The 25,483-nt window shown below is 42.7% G+C and overlaps 1 protein-coding gene across 5 annotated transcripts in view; it reads right to left on the reverse strand.

Moving 5' to 3' along the window:
• TLCD4 (TLC domain containing 4) overlaps positions 1-24,138 on the reverse strand; it is a 69,677-nt gene extending 45,539 nt beyond the window's left edge. Inside the window, exons 1-2 of one of the 5 annotated variants that reach the window (XM_006075770.3) lie at positions 24,116-24,138; positions 633-798 (exon numbers count right to left, since the gene is read on the reverse strand). In XM_006075770.3, coding sequence (XP_006075832.1) covers positions 633-787 — 155 coding nt within the window. In that variant the 5' untranslated portion in view covers positions 788-798; positions 24,116-24,138. Of the gene's footprint in view, positions 1-632; positions 799-21,975; positions 22,061-23,129; positions 23,516-23,583; positions 23,883-23,929; positions 23,953-24,115 lie in introns of those variants that run through there. The other 4 variants (XM_006075769.3, XM_006075766.3, XM_006075767.3 and 1 more) reach the window with 4 other exon arrangements.
• Positions 24,139-25,483: the final 1,345 nt, after the last annotated feature.

Raw genomic sequence — 25,483 nt, forward strand, 5'->3', positions numbered from 1 at the left:
TTGCAAACCAACTAACTAAAACTGGTAGATTTCTACATCCTTCGATGTCTTACTTGTTTTCCTCTTACTTTTTTGTTAAAAAAAAATTTTTTTAAGCAAGTTTTACTTTAAAATTACATAACAAAAGAATAGATTCTGGAGGGCTCTGAATTATAATGAAAAGTTCATTAAAAGAGAGACATAGATGTTCTAACTGTACACCAGGTTCTCTGGTGTGTAGTGTTTAATGCCCTAGGTTGGGCTAAACCAGCCAATACTATATATAGGCTACTCACAGTCCCAACTACTATTACTTTCGTTACCGTTTCCAGAGAACATGTATTTGTTATCATAAATATTTCAGAGGAGAATGCAAAACAGTGCCTTCCAGCACAGTTAGCCACAGCCTACTTACCACTTCCCTAGTGAGTTAAACTTTCCCTAACATCTTTCAGAATAAGAATTTAAAACTGTTTCTTGTATAAGATCTATCCACTTTTCTTTCCTTTTACTTCTAATGTCAAACAAAAAATCTGACCTAAGATTTTGTTAAATACTAAGTGCAAAAGAATTTTTGGAAATATTTTAAATGTGTAATTTTGTTTCATAAGACTAGGTTTTTTTAATCAATTACATTTTCATATATGCTTTACCTTGAGTTCCATTCAATCTTCTTTTTGAAGTTGAGGTTATTAAAACCTGGAGAAATCTTTGCTGAAAACCAATAACTTACAACGTGGAAAATCATCTGAAAGGTGAAAAAGCTGGCAAAACAAGTGCTGATGAGCAGTATGGTGTTGGTATCCATATTTCTTCAACCTGTTAAAAGAAATGATGGCTATAAATTCCTTTAAATTGCCTGTAAAACACCCAAATTATTTTTTTAATTTTAAAAGAGTATGTGGTTGTATTTTTTTGCAATTTACTTTAGCACAAACATAAGAGTACAAGGAAATTGTATGAATTCAAACCTTTACCAGCTATCTGTCCTGGTATCTCATATTTGTACCTACAAGAGGGAAAAATCTATTGTCTTAAAGATCTCGATATTATAAATGTCAGGAGACAAATTTAACATCATTATACTCAAAATTATCTAAGTCTAGAGTTTAACATTATGAGGGCGTTTCAAATACTGTAATTGAAGATATTATTTTAGTAATATTTTTAATTAAACCAAGAACAAATCACCTGATTTCTCTATGCCTCAGTTACCTCATCTATAAAATGAGAACGTTGGTTAGATAATTTCTAAGAAAAAATTATACCAAAAATAAGAATAGAACATTATCTGCAATAGTAAAACAAAACACAATCATCTAATAAAAAATAACTGTACCATGGGACAAACATTTAAAGTCTTAAGAAGAATAATACCACCTTGGAAAATAATCATACCATTGTTTTTGCTTAAATTAGTATTTAACCTAAAAAAAAATATTTTTCAACCACACATATCCTTGAACGAAAAATCCTCTATGGTTTTTTATCTCTAAAATAAAACATTTTTATAAAAACGCTCCAGGTTTTAGGGACAGAATTACTGAAAGAATAGTAATATGCATATATATGCATTCAAAGTATATTTTCTATCTCATTGAGCTCAACTTTATTTGGCTCCTAAAAATCTTAGGAACATTCAGGCCAAAAAAAGACAATAAATCATTTGCTCATATTCAGCAAATACAGCATTTCTATGACTCCATCTTTGATAGAGCTGACCCTCAAATGAAAAGGAAATGAATCAATACGCATTTCCAGCTGCATAATGTAAAGAAATAAAGTCACCTACTGAAGCCAATTCACTAGAGAAAAATCAAGTCATTGACTACACTAGCAATAACCCTACTTCATTCCCTTCCAACCAGGATATCATAATAAGAATCGGTCTCCCACAGGGCCCCTTCTGACTGAACTCATGTGTCTGTAATGAATTCCTTCCTCATTCTTTTTTTCTGGCCTGTGTGCACAGTAAAAATATTGATATCACAATTCTTCTTTGTGAAATTCCATTAACTTCATTCCTCATTTAATTTTTTTAATTCAAGAAATGTTTATTGGGTATTAAAATTTTTAATTTTAATTTATCTTGGTCTTTTAGCCTCAGTTTGCTGCTAAGTCGCTTCAGTCATGTCTGACTCTGTGCAACCCCATAGACAGCAGACCACCAGGCTCCCCCATCCCTGGGATTCTCCAGGCAAGAACACTGCAGTGGGTTGCCATTTCCTTCTCCAATGCATGAAAGTGAAAAGTGAAAGGGAAGTTGCTCAGTCGTGTCTGACTCTTTGCGACCCCATGGACTGCAGCCTACCAGGCTCCTCCGCCCATCAGATTTTCCAGGCAAGAGGACTGGAGTGGGTTGCCATTGCCTCCTCCAATATTAATCAAATAATATATAAAAGTAAGTTGCATACATAAATTAATGTCATCCTAATTTGCTAAGTGAGATATGAAAAGGAAAATGTTTTTCTAAGATTCAAGCCAATAAGGATATGGATCCCATGTGGGCAGATCAGTTCAGTCACTCAGTTGCGTCCGACTCTTTGCAACCCCATGGACTGCAGCACACCAAGCTCCCTGTCCATCACCAACTCCCAGAGCTTGCTCAAACTCATGTCCATCCAGTCCATGATGCCATCCAACCATCTCATCTTCTGTCATCCCCTTCTTCAATCTTTCCCAACATCAGGGTCTTTTCCAATGAGTCAGTTCTTTGCATCAGGTGGCTAAAGTATTGGAGTTTCTGCTTCAGCATCAGTCCTTCCAATGAATATTCAGGACTAATTTCCTTTAGGATTGACTGGTTTGATCTCCTTGCAGCCCAAGGGACTCTTAAGGGTCTTCTCCAACACCACAGTTTAAAAGCATCAATTCTTCAGCGCTCAGCTTTCTTTATAGTCCAACTCTCACATCCATACATGACTACCGGAAAAACCATAGCTTTGACTAGACCTTTGTCAGCAAAGTAATGTCTCTGCCCTTTAATATGCTGTCCAGGTTGGTCATAGCTTTTCTTCTATGTGGGCAGAAAAACAAAGACAATGAAACCAGGAACAAGAAGCTAGTGGAAACTCTAATCTTAAATGTGAAGATTTGTCCTTAAGGGTTTTGTGTGTTCCCTGGAGGTTATGGAGGGTGGCTAGGCAAGAGCTGCTTACTTACTTCAGTTAAAATTTAATGTATACAATGAGCATTTATTTCATGAGTGTTTGCTAAAAGTTATAAAACATAGAAGGTGTCAAGTAACATTATCCATTTTATGAATTGTTAATTTAAGTAACATTAAAAAAATCACTCAAACAATTCACCATTAAAAAAAATTCCTCATTTCTTAAAAAAAAGTTACTTTTTTATTAAGTTTTTGCTATTTTGCTATACTGGATATCATATATTTTCAACAGACGTTTGGTTAACTACAGTTTTTAGGGAACATGTTGAGATTCTCCCTTTGCAAAAATGTTCCACTTTTAAAACTAAAAAGCTCCACATAATCAAGTTATGGCTTCCATTAAAGGCTCAAAGACAGAAGCTAATTAAATTGTTCAACTCCCAGCTTTGCTTCTTATTAAGCAGTTGCTTGCTTCATCAGTCATGCCAAGTCAAGGACTAATTTAAGGAATTAAAAAAAAAAATTCCCCAGGAAACCAACGTTTCCGGTAGGAAGCAACTGCCTCTGTTCATTCACTGAATCTGGCAAGAAAATGGTAAAAATGGATAAAACCAAATAATGCTCATCACTGACACAGATTAAAGACCTTTTAGAGTTAAGTGTTTATTCAGTAGAGGAACACACAGTAAAAGCAGAAAAGTATTAGACTTGGTTCCTACACCTTTACATGTGGCAAATAGCTGGTAGAACAGAGCTATCCTAGAACAGAACAGAGCAACAAGCTATCCTAGAACAGGAAATATTTCTGTGGCAATTTACAAGAGGTGTGTCTAGACATGAACTTTAATTAGCCCATCTTGCTTTACAGGAATTATGGACACCAAAGAAACTCTTCCAGAGGCTTCCTGGATACAAAGATCTTTGTACTTTTTCCCCTAAGATAGTTCCATAAATTTTAATTCAAGTTGGTTTCTTGGTAGAGAAAACCATGAAAAGGTTTGGAGAAGGCCTCTCAACCATCAGCTTGTGAGGAGAATTCCAGGAAGAGGACTCCCAGAGGCAGGACCACTAGAAACATCTCGGCCAGGCTGATTTAGTCTTCGGCTTGCAACAGTTCACCCAACACCTGTCATGAGTCCACTCTGTGCCAGGCACTGTGATGCGACTCCAAATACAAAATGGGAGACATGCTCATGGGCCAGCAGGTAAGCAACAGACTGATCATCCCCACACAAAGAGGTAAATGCATGGTGCTAAGGGGGCACTTTCTGCTTTCCAGGGAATAAATACCCAGCAGATGTGATATGTAAACAGCGAGGAGATATCCAATGGTACTCAGGCTAACCAAGAGAATATCGTCTCTTCTACTATAACCCCAACAAGACGCTTTAAGGCTGAAGCCCATAAAGATTCAGTTACACAGCTGACTCTAGAACTACCAACCTGGGAATGCAACTGCTGCTCTCAATTCCCCATGTTCGTTATCCCATTGTAACACAAAGAAATCCTTAGGCAGTATGCTGGAATCTCCAATGTCACCTCCAATCTCTAATACACATACATACCACACTCCTTCATTCTCTGATACAACTTCCAGATAAAACCACTGCCGTACTGATTAGCAGTAAAAATCCTTAAAACCAGGGGGAAAGGCCTTGTGTGGTTGTCTATAAGGGCAGCAAGGAAGGAGGAAGCTGGGAAGAACGTTCTACACATGCTTAGCAGTCCTTTTCCCATTTCTAGTAAGTTCCCTTTCCTATTTCCCAAACTGATTCCAAACACTGATTGCTCTCAAACCTCCTGTTCTCCCTGTCTTGCAATAGATGAGGCTTCTTCCCAATTCACCAAAAAATGTAGGCTCTCAAGTGTGAACTTCTGATGATGGCAATGTTTACCACCTCCCCTCACCCCAACCCAGAAGCTCTGCTCTGCACACTATGGATTCTGCAGGGGTGTATGTCCCACACTTTCAACATGGCTTACACTGTGTACAACCAAACCCCACTATCTCCCAAGGAACCAGTCCTGGATGGTCAGCTACCCTCTCAATGGTTCCATAGGAGCATCCTGGAGACCCCCAGATTCTACATGGCCAAGTAGAACTTAAACCCATTCCAGTCCTTCCCCCAGGGTTCCAGATCTCAGAGAAGGATGCTATCAACCACGACACCTCTCCACCTTCAATCTAGAGCAGCTCTCTCATCCCGGTCTCCTTATCTCTTACTCCCACAGTTAACTGCCAAGTTCTGGTAGATTGAAGAATATCAAATGAATAGCAACATGATTCCAGGGAAGTTCTGAAAATTTCTCTTGAGAGTCTTATGAACAACACAAAAATTGTGGCTGCTTAACAAAATTAAGTAATTCCAGAGTTAGTTGCAAAACTAGAACCAGCATGAAGATCAGTGATCTGAAGGAGACTTGAGAAATATCTCCTGCTATCACATAAGGTTCTCTCTTTTTGATCTCTTTCAGAAATATTTTTATAAATATTTATATGTTTACTCACTCTGCTTATAACACAGAGCTGGGAAAGATAGCTAATATAATTAGTTAACAGATTCAGGTTTCAAAATTATATTCAGAAGCTGAAATAATAATCCCAATCAGAAAAACAGAAATACATTTTTAAAAGGTAATACCCAAGTATAGGACTTAGCATATTATAGTGACATAACACACACAAATACACATGGAGGAAATCTTACCATTTTAATTTGCACAAACCAATGAGAAATAATAATGTAATGAAGGCACTAATAACAAAAACAAACTTTAGAACCATTTATAATCAGAGTGTTAGATCAAGACATATCAGCCCTATTTTACTCTGAATTAACCACATATCAAAGTACCTTTAGAGCAGTGTAACTAAGATGTGATTTTTAGAAAACATATCATATCATAAAGAGTTGAAGGGCTGAGAGATGTCAACTTAGGAACAAGATTACTTAGAGAGGACTGAAGGGCATTCTGCAAACATCTAAAGAAGTGTCACATAGAAAAGTAAAAAAAAGAACTTACTCTGCGCTACTCCAGATGACCCAAATGTGCAAAAATTACAGAAAGGGAAGAGCTCACCTGAACTGAAGAAAGCATCTTCTAACAATTTAGAAGTACCCAAGCATCCATCAGGTGGCACAGTGATAAGTGCAATGCTGGAGACACGAGAGACGTGGGTTCAATCCCTGGGTTGGGAAGGTCCCCTGGAGAAGGAAATGGCAACCCACTCCAGTATTTTTCTTGGAAAATTTCATGGACAGAGTAGCCTGGTGGGCTGTAGTCCATGGGGTCACAAGGAGTCAGACATGACTGAACACACACACAAATATCATCATGGAAGTGGTAAAATGACCACAAGGTTGGTTCACAAGCCTAAATTTTAGAGAACTTAAAAGTAAGATTCTGGAATTCTAGGACTGAATTGGCATCTAAAAGGTTAATTTTGTATTAGCTTCTCAACAGTCTATCACTTATGTTTTACAAAATCAAAATTACGTGCATAAGAAAACATCATTTATGTACTACCCAGTGGGAAGCACACAGGTCCTGTCACAGACTTGAGTCTGAGCCTCACTTCATCACTTGTTAGCTGTGTGACCTGGGACAAGTCACTTGCCTTGCTTTACCTGCATTTCAGCGTCTTCATCTGGAAAGTGGAGATAAGGACAGTATTAATCTGACATGGGGAATAAACCACAGAACGCTCGGTGCTTAGAACAGTACTTGGCATGTGGTGCACACTAGAGTACTATTTATGCTTCCACTATTGTCCATCTCCTGGGTCTGTCATCACTCCAGCCAAGGAAAATAAGACCAGTTTCTGACCACTGGGCTCTTTTCTCTAACTCATCCCCTTTACGTTAGTCAACACTCAAAACACAGGTGACCCCACTGTAGAAATCTAGCCTCCACTGGACTATCCACTGTCATGCTCCAATGTTCCTTCTGGTCACCTGACCCAGCCCATTGCCCCTCCACCTCCCACATGCTTCCACTAGCCCCCTGAAAGTGAAGGCCTACACCCAGAAAACAGTGCTCTCTCCGTGGCCTCTCCTCTGCCTGCTCTGAAGACACCCTCTTCTTCTGCATCCTTTCAGCTAGCCCAGGCCCTCATCCATCAGGGTCAGGAGCGGCCCCACATCCTCTTTGCTCCTCATGGTTCACTTCAAGCCTCTCTCCTCCCTTCTCTCACCTCCTACAGACAACCAGGGTGTTAGGTCCTTCCATTCACACCCTCTCCCACTCCGCAGTAATATCATATTCCAACCTCCTGAACACTTCCCCCCATTCAAAAACTTTGGTCCTGGTTCACTCACGTCCTCAAGCCCTGCCATCATCCTGTGTGTATGCATGCTTAGTCATTCAGTCTGACTCTTTGCAACCCTACAGATTGCAGCCTGCCAGGCTCCTCTGTCCATGGGATTTTCCAGGCAAGAACACTGGAGTGGGTTGCCATTTCCTGCTCCAGGGGATCTTCCCGACCCAGGGATTGAACCCATGTTTCTTGAGTCTCCTGCATTGGCAGGTGGGTTCTTTACCACTCAGCCACCTGGGAAACCCTGCCATCATCCTGAGTGACTTCCTATGTAGAAGACCCAGTTTCCTTAACAACTCAATCCCTTAATCTTTTCTTTCAACCTCTTATTTTGTGTTGGAGTACAGCTGATTGACAATGTTGTGATAGTTTCAGGTGTACAACAGCGACTCAGCCATATGTACACATGTATCTATTCTCCCCCAAACTCCCTTGCAATCCAGGCTGGCACATAACATTGAGCAGAGTTCCCTGTGATATATAGTAGGTCTCTTAATCTTCATTTGGAATGGGACTTCACTCATTTGTTTGTCATCTCTTACCCATCACTTTTCTGCCTCCAAAATAATATTTCAAGAATTCTTTGTTGAACTTTCCTTCAAGTGTGCTTAGTGTGACAACATTCTCAAGGTCATTGACCTCTCAGCTTTTCCTCAATCCACTAGCCCTTTCCTCTGTTTATGCCCCTCTTTAATCGGCTTAGATCCTAGAGCCCATCATTTCAATAAGTCTTTCTAACATCCCACATTCCCTTTCTATTGCCAAGAGCCGGCAAAACTCCAACAGTGGATATGTCCAACAATTTACACAGTGACAAGCCCCAAACAATCAGAGCACTGTTGGAAAAAGTCACATAACAGAGAATACTGAGGCTGGTGAGTGTGAAACTACAGAGAGATCAAACAGCTCTCCATCCTGCTCTGCCCTTCCAGTGCATTGCCCTTGCCAACCAATCCTTTTATGCTCCACAATTAATTTTCCAACCTCCAGCCATACAGCCCCATCTTCAACAAATACCCATCCTACTTCACAGAAGAATAGAAGACAACATATAAAAAGTATGTTGTCACGCTGGGTTGGCAAAAAAGTTTGTTCAGGTTTTCCCACAGAATCTTATGGAAAAACCTGAACGAACTTTTTGGCCAAACGTCAACCATTCAAACAACCCATCTGTCCTCCGTTCTCAAGACCACCTCTCTAACCTGTGCAAGTGGGGCCATCCTCTCTGGTATTCTTGGGAAACTTTGGCTTCCCATTATCCTCTATTCTCTCTTCAACTATTGGTTTTTTTTTTAAGATTTGATTTTCTTTGGCTAGTTACTTATCTTTGGCTGCACTGGGTCGTCATTGCTGCCTAGGGGCTTTCTCTAGCTGTGGTGAGCAGGGACTACTCTCGAGCTGTGGTGTGTGGGCTTCTCATTGCAGTGGCTTCTTGTTGTAGAACATGGGGTCTAGGTGTATGGGGTTCAATAGTTGCAGCACATGGGTTTAGCTGCTCCACAGCATGTGGGATCTTCCTAGACCAGGGATTGAACTCGTGGCCCCTGCATTGGCAGGCAGAGGCTTAACACCTAGACCCCCAGGGAAAAAAGCCCCCACTATTGGTTTTTAAACAGGCTCAAGTTCCCAGAAAAAAACAAAAATCAATAAACCCACCACCTCTTCTTCATTCTCCTCTTTTCCAGTGTAATCTCTTAACCTTTCTCCTTCCCTCTTCCTTAAGGACAAAGTTCTAGAAAGGTTTGTAAATATTGTCATTTCTCAAGTCTCTTACTCTACATTCTTGTTCCCACCCTCGTTACTCCCCTGAAATAGTTCTTGCTAACATCAGTAATGACTTCTATGTGTGGCTTTTGTGTCCCCTGACACCTCTGCAACATTAGACACTATGAACCACTTTCTCCTTGAAACACTTTTTCCTTCCCTGTTTTTAGACACCACACTTCTGCCCAGAAACTAAGTAATAGAACCCCTAAGTTTCAGTCCCTGCCTCTCTTCTACTTGATTTCACCTATACCTGCGGCTTTGGTTACCACTTATATGCAGAAAAACCTCAAGTTTAAACTCCACCCCAGGTCGCCCTCTGAGCTCCTGACATGTATAACTGACTGCCTGGCTGTTAACACCACAGAGCTTTTCAAACCCCACTCAGGGCCTGATCTCCAAACTTGCTCCTCCTCTAGGTTCTTCATTTCTTCTGTGAATGGTACCACCATACATTCCCATTTGACAGCCAGAAGCCTAGGAATCATCCCTGATAACTTGATTTCCACACCATCCTACTAAGCCACCATATCCTTTCCCTTCCTAAATAACTTTCACGAACACCCATTTTTCTCAACCTGCTATCACCACTTTTCTGGACTGTCTCCAAATTGGTCTCCTTAGGGTGGAAGACAGATTGGAGGACCCCAGGGGAATTAGTTTTAAAAGCTGTCTCTGTTCATATCACTTCCTCACATACCCCCAACGTAAAATATTCACTGGGGGCCCAGTCCTCTGATGAGGGCTCTGCTCTCCCCAGCTTCAAGAGGCACTTACCCTCACTTGCTTCCCTCCTCAGCCAACGTGGCCTTCTTTCTGTCCCTTAAAGATGCCATGTTCCCTCCAGCCTCAAGGCTTCTGCATAACCTACCTCCTCACTCCTGCCCTGCCCCTCCACTGCCACAATAAGGCTCAGGTCAATCCTCACTTCCTCAGGGAAGCCTTGTTGGAACAAACCCCCTTGTCTGCTTGCATGGCATCACATCCCTCTCTTTTACAGATGCAATTTAAATGAACATCTCTCCCAGTGGAATATGAGCCCCACGAGGGTGGGAAACATGAACATTTCCCCCCACCATGGTGTCCTCTTATCTAACACAGTGCCTTGCCACACAGGATGCACTCAACAAATGTCTATGAAATATAATAATGATAACAACAGACATTCATATTCTTACATGTGCTTTGCATTGTAAAATGCAAAGTTACAGGTCCCTCATTTTGCCAGTACAATCAGAACACTGGAAATAAGAATTTTCTAAATTGACAACCTTAGTGTTATAGCGGAGAAGGCAATGGCAACCCACTCCAGTCCTCTTGCCTGGAAAATCCGATGGGCGGAGGAGCCTGGTAGGCTGCAGTCCATGGGGTCGCTAAGAGTCAGACACAACTGAGCAACTTCCCTTTCACTTTTCACTTTCATGCATTGGAGAAGGAAATGGCAACCCACTCCAGTGTTCTTGCCTGGAGAATCCCAGGGACGGGGGAGCCTGGTGGGCTGCTGTCTCTGGGGTCGCACAGAGTCGGACACGACTGAAGCGACTTAGCAGCAGCAGCTGCAGCAGCAGCGTTATAGCATGAACACATACTGACTGCAAAAGGATCCTCACCTCCAAACATCCAAAATAAGAGTGCCAACACTACAAAACGAACTAATATTGAGCATGTGCCTTAGTCTATTTGTGCTGCTATCACAAAACACTACAGACTGAGAGACTTTAAAATACCATATGTTTATTGCCCACAGTTCTGGGGGTGAGAAGTGTGATATCAGGGTACCAGCATGATTGGAGAAGGGCCCTCTTCTAGGTCACAGAGTTCACATGATGGAAGGGGCGAGGAAGCTCTGTGGTATCTCTTTTAAAAGAGTACTAATCCTATTCATGAGGGATCAACCCTCATGACCTAATTACCCCTAAAGACTCCACCTACTATTACCACCACTTTGATGGTTAGGATTTCAACACAAGAATTTTGGTGGGGGAGTCACAAACATTCAGAGCACAACAGTATGATATTTGGTGTCTATTCCAACCAAGGTGTGACATGTGTTCTCAAGTTTTCAAGAGTATATTTAACTGTAATCTGCACTGTGTTTTCATATTCTTTCCAATTACAGAAGTACTTATTTATCAATTTATCTATCAGTAGCCCTAACATCGGAGAAGGCAATGGCAAGCCACTCCAGTACTCTTGCCTTGAAAATCCCATGGATGGAGGAGCCTGGTAGGCTGCAGTCCATGGGGTCACACAGAGTCGGACACGACTGAAGCGACTTAGAAGCAGCAGCAGCAGCCCTAACATGTAAAAGTGTTTTAAAAGTCTCTATTAACAAACTGTAAGTCATCTGTAAATGAACACATGACGATAAAAAATGAGATATTCACCAGACCAAACAAATAAAAATCCTACCAAAGAAACACCTGCTCCCCACCCATTCTGGTTTGATTTGCATTTTCATATGGCTGGAACATTGCAATCATCTTTCTCAGTGCTCACGAAATGTCAATAGTTAACCAGAGATATTAAAGCCACTTGGTAAAGAATAAGTTATCTACTACCCACTACCCACTTTTGACTTTTCATTCATGTAAAAATTTGAGCATCTAATCAAATGTGTACATAGCTTTTGGCTAACTGCAGTCACTGCTTTTGTTATTGTTTTGTTATTATTGCTAATTCTACATTAAGAGCTATATGGAAAAAAAGGTAGGAGAATCCACCTCTTTTTTTTTTTTTTCTTCTGAGCATCAAGTTTAAGAACCATTAGCACTGGAAAAGTCTAAAACTCCAGCAGCATAAATGTCAACCTAATTTCTATAAATCCTCCAATATTCATGGTATCCCTTTTTAAACTGAAGCAAGTGAAAAGAAATGAAGACTAAACCAGAAAAGGCTAAAGAACCCTATAAGTTACACTCCTTTTCGAGGATATGACGTTACTTAAGATTTAAGAAGGAATTGCTCATTACTATAGAAAAGATAGCTCCATAGTTCTTCCCTGTCAGTTAAGACCCTAAACTTTGAATAAGGGTATCCTTTTCATTTTTCCTATACTTTCAACTCTTTCTCTTCCTAGAACATAGAATTCAAGTTAAAGAGAAACTGTTTTATTCTGCTGTTACAGAGCTTGGCTATGGTTAATTCCCTGAAACAGGTTTTTGTTTTTTGAATATAGATTGTTTAATGAAAACAAAGAATGAAATATGTAAGGCTACATGTCCATACATTTCTAACTGACCTTTATTACCCCCAAGATTCTATGTAATAATTACAATCACAGAGTGTTAGGGCCAGAAGAAGGTTAAATTGTTCCCCAAAACTGGCTATAAGAGTCACCCACTGCCAGGCAAAACATTCAGGGTAATCTATGTCATGACAACTTTTCTGTTGTTCTTATTCAAACATTTTTATTTCATTTTACATTGACTTCTGGCTTGGGATTTGTTTTTATAATGCCTAACAAGAAGTGAGGCTGTAATACAAAAAAGGCCTTCTTTTCCAGCTCCCAACCCACTGAAGAATACTTTCCTTGGGCAATTCAAGAGTATATTTTCCAGGGTCTTAAGGCTCAGAGCATAGATGGCACAATTATTTGATAAATGTTGCTTCCTAGCATTTTACTCCACTCAAAAACTTTCATAAAGAAGTCTGCCTTTTAAACTTATAAGTTCCAACCACAGCCACTAGATTTTGGATACACCAGAATGCCTTAAGCCAGAAGACAGAAACAATTAGAAGATCACACTAATATAGTATCTGACACAAGCAAAAAGTAAGGGGTTGGAATTTGAGGACCCCTCTTTAAGGAACTCAACATTTCAAACACAATGCACTCCCTGAGCCTTAGATGGGGTCTGTGTGAATGAGAGGCTCTGTAGCTGAAGCAGTGACCAGGTGGGACCACATAACCTGGGGGACTCTGGGAGAGGAGGCGGTTCTGCAACCCATCTCTCCCAGCTTCTGATGTGCTCATTTTCAGATTTCCACTCTTTCTTTCCTGGAGGGATCACAGCAGGAGCCTCTTGGCTTGGGACAACTACTGGCTTCCTGCCAACACTAGGAAATCCAGGAAAAGCTGGACAGAGCAAGTTTTCCAACTGTGTTTTGTTCTTTTAAAAAAAAAAAAAAAGAAAGAAAGAAAGAAAGAAAAGAAATCACTGGGACACCTGCCAAGCAACCTAGAACTTCAGAATCTAAGGAGACAGGGAGGGCCTTCTCACCTCCAAATTATCCACCTGATTACCCCCGAGGAAGGGCTCAGGATGCAAGAAAGGGACTGTGGCAGGGCTTTGCCTGCCTGCCTGTTTGTCTTCTATTTTTCTCTTGCCTGCTCTCCACAGGAAAAAAGGAGATTGTATTAAATGGGTTTGAGATGTTGAAGAACAACTGGGCAAATTTCTCCCACCTGTTGAGTTCTCGAGCCAAATTAAAGAGATGGGAATACCGGATCACCTCACCTGCCTCCTAGAAATCTGTATACAGGTTAAGAAGCAACAGTGAGAACTGGACATGCAACAACAGACTGGTTCCAAATTGGGAAAGGAATACATCAAGGCTATATATTGTCACCTTGCTTATTTAACTTCTGTGCAGATTATATCATGCAAAATGCTGGGTTGGATGAAGTACAAGACTGCTGGGAGAAATATCAATAACCTCAGATACGCAGATGATGCCACCCTTCTGGCAGACAGTGAAGAGGAACTGAAGAGCCTCTTGATGAAAGGGAAAGAGGAGACTGAAAAAATTGGCTTAAAACTCAACATTCAGAAAACTAAGATTATGGCATCCGGTCCCATCACTTTATGGCAAATAGATGGGGAGACAACGGAAACAGTGACAGACTTTATTTTCTTGGGCTCCAAAATCACTGCAGATGTTGACTGAAGCCACAAAATTAAAAGATGCTTGCTCCTTGGAAGGAAAGCTATGAGCAACCTAGACAGCATATTAAAAAGCAGAGACATTACTTTGCCAACAAAGGTCCATCTAGTCAAGGCTATGGTTTTTCCAGTAATCGTGTATGGATGTGAGATTTGGACCACAACGAAGGCTGAGCACCAAAGAATTGATGCTTTTGAACTGTGGTGTTGGAGAAGACTCTTGATAGTCCCCTGGACAGCAAGGAGATCCAACAAGTCAATCCTAAAGAAAATCAGTCCTGAGTATTCATTGGAAGAACTGATGCTGAAGCTGAAACTCCAATACTTTGGCCACCTGATGCAAAGAACTGACTCATTTGAAAAGATCCTGATGCTGGGAAAGATTGAAGGCAGGAATAGAAGGGGATGACAGAAGATGAGATGGTTGGATGGCATAACCGACTAGATGGATATGAGTTTGGGCAAGCTCCTGGAGTTGGTGATGGACAAGGAAGCCCGGCATGGTGCAGTCCATGGGGTCACAAAGAGTCAGACACGACTGAGTGACTGAACTGAACTGAAAGAAAGAGAGCTAGAATCAAATCCTAATCCTGATATTCATCAAGTGGTCTTGGGCAAGAAGACTATGACCTGCAAGATCTACAAAATGGAGATAAGAGTACCAAAGGTGCAAGACAGTTATGTGGCATAAATGAAACGAGTTAAACATACCTCCCTCCATGCTTGGCACATGCAGCCACTTGCAGCAAGTCATTTAATGATCATAAATTCCTTTGTAATGTGGCATTACCATCCCATCATTCACAGGTATATTGTCCTTGTCTCTGTCCCCTGTGAATGTGAGTTGGCCTTGGCACCTGATGACAGATACAGTAGAGGAGAGGGTTCCAGAGTCTAGGGAGGCCTCCAAAGACCTTGTAGCATCTGCCTTTCACTGTCCTGGAGAGTTGCCCAGAGACTGCTGTGTAAAGAAACCTGTCTGGCCTGTTGGAGGATTAGAGGTCACGTGGAGAACTGAGGCTGCCCAGCTGACAGCCAATATGCAATACCAACTACCAGCCATGCTGGTAGGTCCATCCTGGACCTTCCAGCCCAACTGACCCTTCAGCTGAATGCAGACACACTAATGAACCTATAACCAACAGAGTAACTGCTCAACCACCAACCAGAATCAGAAGAAAGAAACTGTCTTAGGTTTGGGAGTGGCTTGCTATTTAGCAATAGATCAAAACACCTCTCAATAAAGGATATCATTTATTACTACCACTCTTTCCTAACTGGAAATGGTTACATCTATCTCTCTGATGGCACCAAGTCACACAGGGACAGGATATTCTGTATCTTAAGCAATGTGATCATTTCCCCCTTCCCTTAACCTAGGGAAAGACTCTGAGGTTTGTCTACACCTATGACCTGATTAGGGAATTTGGTGGCTTCAATGAGAAAACAGCCAAGGAATTACTAAATTCTCTAAGTGGACCTTTGTCCTGTTACCTAAGAGCCACTTAATCCCTACCCACGGTACTTTGACAGTGGTTTCTCTTCTTACCTCCTGCCATAACACTGCCATTGCCTCAAATTGCTCCCAACTGCACTTTTTTCCAATAAACATGGTACTTATCTGACTCAGTATCTGATCTGACACTCTCAGGTAGTCAAAAAATCTAAATGCATTGATGTGTTTCTTTGAACCATTTCACAGATCAGAGAGTTGATGATATGCAAAACAAATCTGATGTGGCTTCAGGTGAATTCAAGTTTAACATTTATTACAAACCTCATGTTTAAATACAGAAGTAAGTCCTATAAAATACCTAAGCTTGGCCCATAGACTTGGTAACAAAGAACTGTTCTGGGTCAATGTTCATGAGACCAGGCTTAAGTGAATGAGGTTATGGAAGCTCAGATCCAGGTGGTTCAGGAAAGTTGAACTTTCCCCAGCTTTACAAAATAGGATCAAGCAACCCCAGCTTGTAGTTCTCTACTGCCAGAAACATTCATTCTACAACCTATTAACAATGTTAAGCTTGGTGATGCTCTCAAGGCTTCTTGGAACTGTAGCTCTGCCCTTTCTAATTTGTGGTGCTTATCAGTGAGCAAATCACCATCCTTCCTGCATGGACCAAGTGCAGAGTTTTGCTCTTTTTTGTTTTAAAGAAAAACTTCTTCCTCAATCTGTCATGGTTCAAATACATTCATGTCATCGAAAACATCTCACTTCTTGCTTTGTAACTTGCAAGCCTAGTATTCTTGGGTAAGTGAGTTCTATTAAAATTCCACTAAATTTAGAACTTCCACTAAGATTATATATCCTCTACTACTTTGCAGGGAAAAAAAAAAAACCTGTCCAAGAACAATATCGGATGGCTGTTTTCTTTGGACATGTATCCTCTTAAAGCTATTTCTGGATTAAACCCATGAACTTACACCTCACCCTAATGACCTTTCACTGGCAGCGCTAAAGCATAACACCCCTGGCCAGAACGGAGGAACATGATATGAAATACATCATAAAGCAAGGGCGCTAGGTTTTATTGTAAGATACCAGGAATGCGGTTGAGTAGGCTGGCCGCTGCAAATGCAGCATTTTCTTAATGCAAATCCAAAGGAGAAATTTCTTTCACCTCCTCGAATCAGGAATAGATGGGCTTCTCCAATCTGGTTTCTCTTCTGGACACCTTAGAGCTTATTCTGGATTGTTGGCCTCTTCTCTTTGGTTGCTGGAAATCTGATGGCCAGAACTTTCAGGAAGAATAGAACAGCACTTCAAAGTACACTTGACAGCCTCACTCATACCTCCATCTTATTTTCCTTTCACTTATTTTTCTTACTTATCCTAAGTTTACTTTATCTTGTCGTATTGTGTGCATCTTTGTAAGCCTTCCCTAATCATTTTTGGAACAGGGTGGGATATAATTAAAGACATAATAATCAGTGTGTAGACCTAATCCCCCTACTGTAGAGAGAGCAAGCTCTTGTAAGCAAGTGCTGAGCGTTGCCCCACTTTAAAATCCCTATGGTGTCCAGTGTCGTGCTTTTACTGTTAAATAAATATTTGGGGAATTAAATGGCAGAATATGTACATTTTGATAGCATTATGCTACCTGAATTATGAAACAAGCAGTATACTTATGATTTTATCCTTTATCCTCAGAACAAATTCACATGAGTGTGAAGGGATACACGTATAACAGTTTACTTCAGCATTAGTTATCAGAAGTAACCTCAAGGTCCAATGATAGGGACATGGTTAAGTACACACGCACAAGACACTATCCCAAGTTATACAGACACTGAAATGAACAGGAGGGTAAAAAAGAAGGTCCGTCACATACTACAAAGTGTAAAAGAATGGTAAGCTGCTGCAAAATGATACATTTTCATAAAATACATAGCTGGGCACATTCTGGTATTTGTACCGAAAGAAGGCCTGAAGAGCTACACCCTGCAAACTGATAACTGGCTGAGGCTGGAGGCGAAAAGGCGGTGGGGTAAGAGCTGGGGGCGGGGGGAAGAAATGAACTTTCATTCTCTGGAACACTGATTGTAATTTTTTAATAATGTGCAAGTATCTCTCTTGTGATTTAAAAATTAAAAACACTGAATAAAACATTTAGAGACTTGAGGTTACAATGCACTCTCAAATTCTCAAAATGCCTAATGTCTTAAGAGTTTGTTGCGAGATACCAAACTGGGATACTCCCAAAATGCTCCCTTTGCTGCAAGCAGCCAGGCCTCCCCTTCCTGCAACGGGGCCTTCCTCCCTGTAGACTTTATCTTGCCCTGGATTTCTGCACAAAGTATATAAGAAATTGATCTGTTCAGTAACACCCATACAGGTTGTCAAAATACAAAAAGGCAAGGAATCTTTCTCCATCAGAACATAGCTGTAGAATTTATAAGTCCTTTAAACAGTATGTGGGGTTCCCTAGTGGCTCAGTGGTAAAGAATCCAACTGCCAATGCAGGAGACAGTGGGTTCGATCCCTGTGTCGGGAAGATCCCCTAGAGAAGGAAGTGACAATCCACTCCAGTATTCTTCCCTGGTAAATCCCATGGACAGAGGAACCTGGTGGGCTACAGTCCATGGGGTCGAAAAAGAGTCAGACATGACTTGGCCACTAAACAACAACAACAAAATAGCATGTAACAAATTATAGAGCATTTAAATTAATAATTGGTTCAATATTTTCACATGTATTAGGGAAAAACATGTTAACTGAGTAACATGAGTATGGGGAAATATGTCCCTAAAAATGAAACACTTTGTAAAGAGGGGTTTTTAATTTGTTCTAAATTTTTTATCAAATGAAAATTCCTTCTTCCTCCTCTTCCAGTAAATAAATACCTGCCAAACAAGAGGTTTTCTATACCTTCAAACTGTACTTTTTAAAGGTTTTTCTAAAGCCTATTTGGAGAAAGGCTTTTAAATAAATTAACTTGACGAAGATAGTTTCTCTATGTCCCCCAAATTTTAAAGTTAAATCAAAGTCCCATAAGCATAAATCTACCAATGTACCAGTTACTTCTAAAGTGACCATGGCAGGACACAGTGAACACTAACATAGCCCAGGCCTGGATCCAATGTGAACTCCAAGCCTGGGCTCCATGGGAACAGTCAGGTAGAGACTATATGTCTGTACCTCACAGATGATGTCAGAGAAACCAAGGTTGAAAGCATTAGACAGATAGCAGAAAGCTGAGAAGAGCTGAAGTCAGACACTGAAAACATCAAGTAAGGGAGGAAAGGGTCGTCCCTGGTGGTTCAGTGGTAGAGAATCCGCTGGCCAATGCAGGAGATCAATGGGTTTGATCCTTGGGTCAGGAAGAATCCCCTGGAGAAGGAAATGGCAACCCACTCTACACCAGTATTCTTGCCTGGGAAATCCCACAGACAGAGGAGCCTGGTGGGCTACAGTCCATGGGGTCGCAAAAAAATCAAATATGACTTAGCAACTAAACAACAAGGTAAGAAAATCAAACAAGGCAGAGATGGATCAAAGCAAGGATTCAACTAGGTCAAAGTGTAGATGATAAAAGCAAGCAGTAAGCAAGTGACTCGGCTGATCTCTGATACCTGTGTACGTCTTCCTCCTGGCTTTGTATTTGTCCACTGGTGAGGGTGTTAGGTGTTGGAGTCAGATGTTAATTATTATAAAAAGGAAATCCAAGGCATGCAGATCACCTCTGCCCTTGATTAAACACCAGGGCAGAGCTAGTGGAAATAGCTCCAAGGTGCTGGCTCACCTATTTCACCAAAAGCTTTTTTGGCAATCCCAAAGACTGTGAAAATGATCCCAGTTTGATTGTAGATCTTGAAATAGATGTCAAAGGAAGTCTTATAATCTAACCCTTTTATAAAATGCAATGAGAATACCTCTCCAACTTGCTGTGAGGCAAGCAGCCACTTCCTAAGGAGTTTGATCAGCAAATGGGGTTTTGAAACAACACATCCATCCACTGCTTCTGTAAGAACTTCCCAAAGCTGCCTAACCACCCACCCACTACACACTGCGAGGCCCTTTGCTCCCTATCCAGCTGATGAAAGTGACCTAGTCCATCAGCCAACTTGTTCTGAGTCCATTTGCCTTCTTATTTAACCTAAGGAGAGAAACATACTGATCTAAAGACACTACTTTCAAATCTAAGTTTACTCCTTCCACACTTCCTTTTCCCTTAGAACCAGTTGTTTTGCTTTGAAGCAGACAGAACTGGTATGAAGTTCTACTTTTGCACCTTCCCATCCAGCTGCCCTCCATTAACATGAGTCTGGTGTCTATCAGATAGAGATGAGCTCCCATACTCCCCCTGTATCCTCCTGGTCCAGAGATCTCCCAACCACGTCTATACATCCCTACCCTCTCCAGTATCTCCAAGCCCAATGCCCTGCCCACTCCACTGCAACCTGCTTTTCCATCCATTAGACAAATGGTTTCCAAATAGTGGACTGTGATCCATTAATTGTTAATGAGTTTTTCAGAACACAGAATAGAAACAGAAACGTGTGCTCAGTTGCTCAGTTGTGCCTGACTGACTCCATGGAATTTTCCAGGCAAGAATACTGGAGAGGGTTGCCATTTCCTACTCCATGGGATCTTCCCAGCCCAAGGATCAAACCTGTGTCTCTTGCATCTCCTGCACTGGCAGGCAGATTCTTTACCACCAGTGGCACCTGGGAAGTCCTGTTCTTCCATCCATTAGACAAATGGTTTCCAAATAGTGGACTGTGATCCATTAAAAGTTGATGAGTTTTTCAGAACACAGAATAGAAACAGAAATAGAGTAGAAATAGAAACGAAAATTGAAGCAATACTCAGTAAGGGTACATATTGCTTCATGAAACCTGTTTCACATACACATATACTTACTCATGTCCTAAGTCAATGTGAAACTTGTACTGCTCATTTTGTACTGTGTTGTAATCCAAAAATGCCTGAAACAAGCCTTTGTCCATCTAGTCAGACCTCACCCCCCTTGCTGCTGGGCCCGCTGCAACTGCTTTCTCCATGCCGGCCCCAAGCTCTGAACAGACGGCCAGCTGTCTTCTTCATCGGCTGTTTGCACAAACCTTGGCCTTTTACAGTGACTCACAAGCTCCTTCTCATCCAGCCAGGGACTGCCTTCTCCTTGATCAGACCAATGCTCACACACACCTTTGGTATTCTAGGCCTCTTTTCAGGTCTGGGATCTGCTAGCAATATCTCCAACTGTTTCACTATGAATAACAAACCCAGAGCAGCAGGACTCCATTTCTTTGTATGCTACCTTTCATCTCCAATGAGGAAAAAAACATCACCAAAGTCACTCTTGAAATAACCTTAGATTTTCTTACAAAAGTAACCTCACCTTCCTGATGTAATATGTTCCCTGGTGTAACACATACAGCACCTGATACCAATGCCAGGTGACTACAGCTCACTCCTGTTGAATTAAAGTCTGTCTCCCATCCTTGAGAACAGATGGCTAGCCCACCTCCATGTTGCTATCTTCTTCCTCTCACAAAGCAAATGGAAGGAGAGAAAGCATCACCAGGTGACCGTGGGAGCGTGGGCCTCCTTTCCTCTCTCAAGGGCGAGGGCACAAGCTGTCCAGCACAACGCCACCCTGGGCCTGCCCTCCCTTGTCCAAGTGCCCACAGTTCTCACAGAGACAATTCACGCATTATCTTCCTCGACAGAAAAACTCATTCTCTGTAATCCTCCTGTAGATCATCCAGTTTACTTTTCTCAATCAAACTAGGTATCCCACTTTTTAGCCTTCCAAGAGATAACAAAGCCAGATGAGTCCTTCATCTGTAGGATGTGGGACATTCATTTGAGAAGAAGGGTGCACAGAGACACTGAGGTCTGAAGGTTTCTTGTGACGCAAACTGCTCGGTTTCCTTTCCCACATGGAAGGCCAGCTTTGAGGGAGGATCATACATGTGGGACGTCAGTTTGAGCACCAAGGGAGGGGGTGAACAGGTCTGAGAACTGCAGGACAGCTGTGCTAGGCTTGGAAGGGCAAGAAACACTCGCAAAGTGAAAGGGAGAAAGGGTAAGTCACATCTAGGGCACATTCCAGAATTCTCCTTGTTGCCTCACAACCCCCTCTCCGTGACCCGGCCCTTTTCCCATTTCTCAGTCAGGAATCCAGAGCTCCCTTACCATCTCTCTGGTCACCTGGTTTTGGGGAGGGTGGGCCCTCCAGCCCCTCCCAAGTCGTCCCTTCCTCCTCCCCTACTCCTAGCTGAAGAAGCTCTGCATCAATCTAGTCCTGAATTAGATTTCTGATGGCTCCCTGCCCGAGGCCTCTGTTTATCTTGCTCATCAAATGAATCTCTCTCGGATGGAGATTTTAGAAAATCAAAGAAAAGACAGGCCAAACTCTTGAATCCACATTCTAGGGTCTACGGGGAAGACTTGCTTTTTAGGAACTTACTATAAAGTTTCAGCCCCTTGATCCCTGCCATTCCTAGGGACCGCTAAGCATACAGCTTGAGTTGCGAAGAGTCCTTTTTCTTTCCAGCAAGATAAAGAAGGCAAAGGGTGAAAGGAACAAGAACAGAAAGTTAAACAATGTAAAAAATCACTACTGACCGAGCAGCTTGGTTTGCGGCATCTGCCCTTAGGTGTGCAAGATCACACAATAAGGATTCAAACTCTGGAGGGAGGTAATGTGGCAAAAAGGAGTTGCAGGGGTAAGGAGAAATAAAGCAGGCTCAAAATATACTAACATCAGGATCACCTTATAGCACAGGAGGGAGGATGCAAGTAAACTAAAATCCATGCTTCCTCAAAGGAATCTTTCAAATTTTCTAGTGTTGCAAGAGTCTGCTTTTCTAATACAGTTTCACCAATTTAAGGACAGATAAACAAGGAGAAAATTCTCTACTTCACACAGCTCAGTTAAAAAGGGACTGGGATTCTGTAATATATTATCTTAACTGGCTACATAAAGATGAGGCTGCATTCCAAACTATACCCTGCTGGGCTCACACAGCAGTATCTCACTTAAAACACACAATCTAAGATCCATTTTTCTAAGCTCCATTTATGACTGGGTGAAGATTTTATTAAAGTGACAGGGGTTTTTTTTCCCCCTACTTCACACCCCGACTCATAACATCCTCACAGACTCTTCCAACTTGTCCCCAAATTGGAATCAGATTCATTTAAACATTATCAAAGATCACTCTTTAAGGATAATTTTATAATTTCGTATAAAAATGTGTACCACATTCACACTTAGATGTGTACAACTAAGAAAACACTGGCCATCAACAGCGACCCTTTCATGAACATAGACAACTTAAAGTGCCTTCACGAAGGGCCATAGGAAAATGCTAGCATTACGGGTCCCATTTCATGGCTGGGTAAACGGAGGCACTTAGTTTAATAAACTTGCTCCGGGATATAATGGTAGAGCTGGAAATAGAAATCAATTTCTCCCTCTGACTTTGACCCCAGTCCCTCTCCCACTAGACTCTTCAGCACTCGCTGGCTAAAAATGGGACCCACTTGAGAACTGCAAGGGTAAATGAAAGCTTCTTGTTTTATTTAGTAGCGGGGAGGTGAGAGACCGGGTAGACTTACCTACTTGATGCACCTGATCTCGTGTACTGGCCTCTAACAAGAAAGCTTTCCATGGATGCCCAAACACCTGCTCCTTTGAGCTGAGACCCCAAGGCACCGCCAGGCAGCCCCAAGCAGCCCAAATCACACCGCCCGGGAAACGCGACTGGAACGCGGGGAGTCCGGGCGACGCGGGGGCCGCGGGCCCGGGGACACCATCTGTGCCTAGAGCGGCCCGCCGCGCCGGGATGATGCTGCGCCGGTCGCACACACCTGCTGGAGCCCTCCCTGGAACCCCCGGCCGCCTCCCGCGCGGGGGACTCCCACCCAGCCTCCGGGCGCCTGAGCCCTCGGCCTCACTAGGCCGGGGGCGGGAAGCCGCGGAGCCCCTCCCGCGGGCTGCGCTCTGCGACGCGGAGAGCCGCTGGGCAAAGCGAGCCCGCCCTCCTTCCGAACCCTCTCCAAACCGCGTCACCTGTGCCGGGTCCCGGGGCGACTCGCTCGCTGGCGGCAGTGAGCCGGGCCGGGAGTGGGCGGCGGGTGGTTACAGGAGCCTGGTCATCCGGCCCGGCCCGAGGGCTGGCGCCGGCCAGAGCCGTCCCGCGAGATGCTCGGCGGGAGCCAAGGGAGCCTTGGGCTCCGGGCCGCTGGAACAGCAGCGGAGGCTACTGCTGCCGCCGCGGCCGCCCGGACTGCGGGCTCGAGTTACCGCAGAGCGTCTCCTTAAAGGGGCCGCGGCGCTCGGGCTACGGCTACGGCTCCCCGCGGCTCCGACCCCCGGCCAAAGTGGGCGGGGCCCCGAGGCGGGCGGTGGGGCCGACCTTTGGGTGATGGAACTTGGGTCCCGGAAAGAGCTCAAAAACGGGAGCACGCGAGGCGGGCTGCGATGGGATTCTGCAAGAGCACACCTCGCTTGGAACAGTGTTCGGTTCCGCGTCTTTCCGAAGCAAGTAACAGAACTAGCAAGTGGGGCTACGGTCTGAGTCCGTTCTCGCAGCGGTCAGTACCTGGGCTCGCCACTTAACCAACATTGTTTTCAGATTATAAATTTATGTTCTGCTTTAGTTGTCCAGATTCTGCGTGAATGAAGCCCATGGTTTGACGATCAGAAAGGAGGTGAAAGGGCAATTGCTGATTTTCCTGCCACGTCGCGTTCCTCGCCGTTTCCGTTTGGGGCTGCAGGTGCGTTCCAAACTGGGTAGGGGGCGTTTGTGGAAAAGGCCAGTGCTTTGGAAGCCGCCTCCTCTGGAATCCAAGAAAAACACCACCTCCATGCGGAGTCCCTCTGCTGTCAGGGCAGGGAAATAGGATTTGGAATTCTAGGGGGAGCTAGCTGAGAAGTTTGCCAGTAAACAGTAGCTCTTCTGATTTGCTAAATATGGCCTCAGAAACTTCCAAGTGTCCTGGATCAACACGATAGAATTGTTTTGAATAAAACAATAATAAATACGTTCTGGTTGTTATAATTTGCACATCAAAACAAATCACAAATACATTTTTTTTAGAAAGAGCCTCACTGAGGTGCAATTTCTTCATCTTTTAGTATAATCGGGATAATAATTCATAGACACCTCTGAAGTGTCTTGCTAAATGGACTGCAGACTGACATAGAAAAGACAGAAACCTGCCCTGCAGTCAAACAGGGAAGATCTTGCAGGCCCCCAGTACACATTTCACCTTTTCTCTCTAAGGCTCTTGGGACACACCCGCGCACCAATGCCCTTTGACTACAATGTGTCCGGTCACAGTTGTTTCACAATGTGCACAGCCCTTGACGACTTTTTCTGCCCCATAGGCACACGGGTATTTCATAACTATCCACGGGCAGGATGGTTGTGCACACCTGTGCAATCAGCCCTGCCAGTACAGAGGACACCTATAATGTCAGGAATCTGCATTAACCCTACTCCTCCAGACTCTGTCCTGTGCTTGTCTTCAGTGACATGACAGTTGCTCTGCCCTTTCCTGATAAACACACCATGATTATCTTTGATATGCATATTCTCTAACACCACAGCAGGAGCCAACGCCATCTAAACCTGCAGAAATCCAGTATCCTCTAGTCCCCCCATACTCCTTCATGTTAAGCCTCTACTGATGCATCATCAAATCTGCAGGATTGTTTATAGAGAGCATGTAAGTGAATACATCAACGACAAGGCCTGAGATATGAGAGGAATTCAGTAAATACTAGTTGAATTTTTAAGCTTTTAAACTAATTAAAACTCGATGACCTTCAGGAGGTAGAAGAATACATTAACTAGTTTTCCTCAAAGTTTTAATGCAGCTTAATTTCTTCAAAAATATCCATTTCACTATTTACATTTAGATCTTTAATTGCTATTCTTAACTTTTTTTTTTAACCAATACTCTTT

The sequence above is a fragment of the Bubalus bubalis genome, chromosome 6, assembly GCF_019923935.1.
Source record: "Bubalus bubalis isolate 160015118507 breed Murrah chromosome 6, NDDB_SH_1, whole genome shotgun sequence".
In the NCBI taxonomy this organism is placed as follows: domain Eukaryota; kingdom Metazoa; phylum Chordata; class Mammalia; order Artiodactyla; family Bovidae; genus Bubalus; species Bubalus bubalis.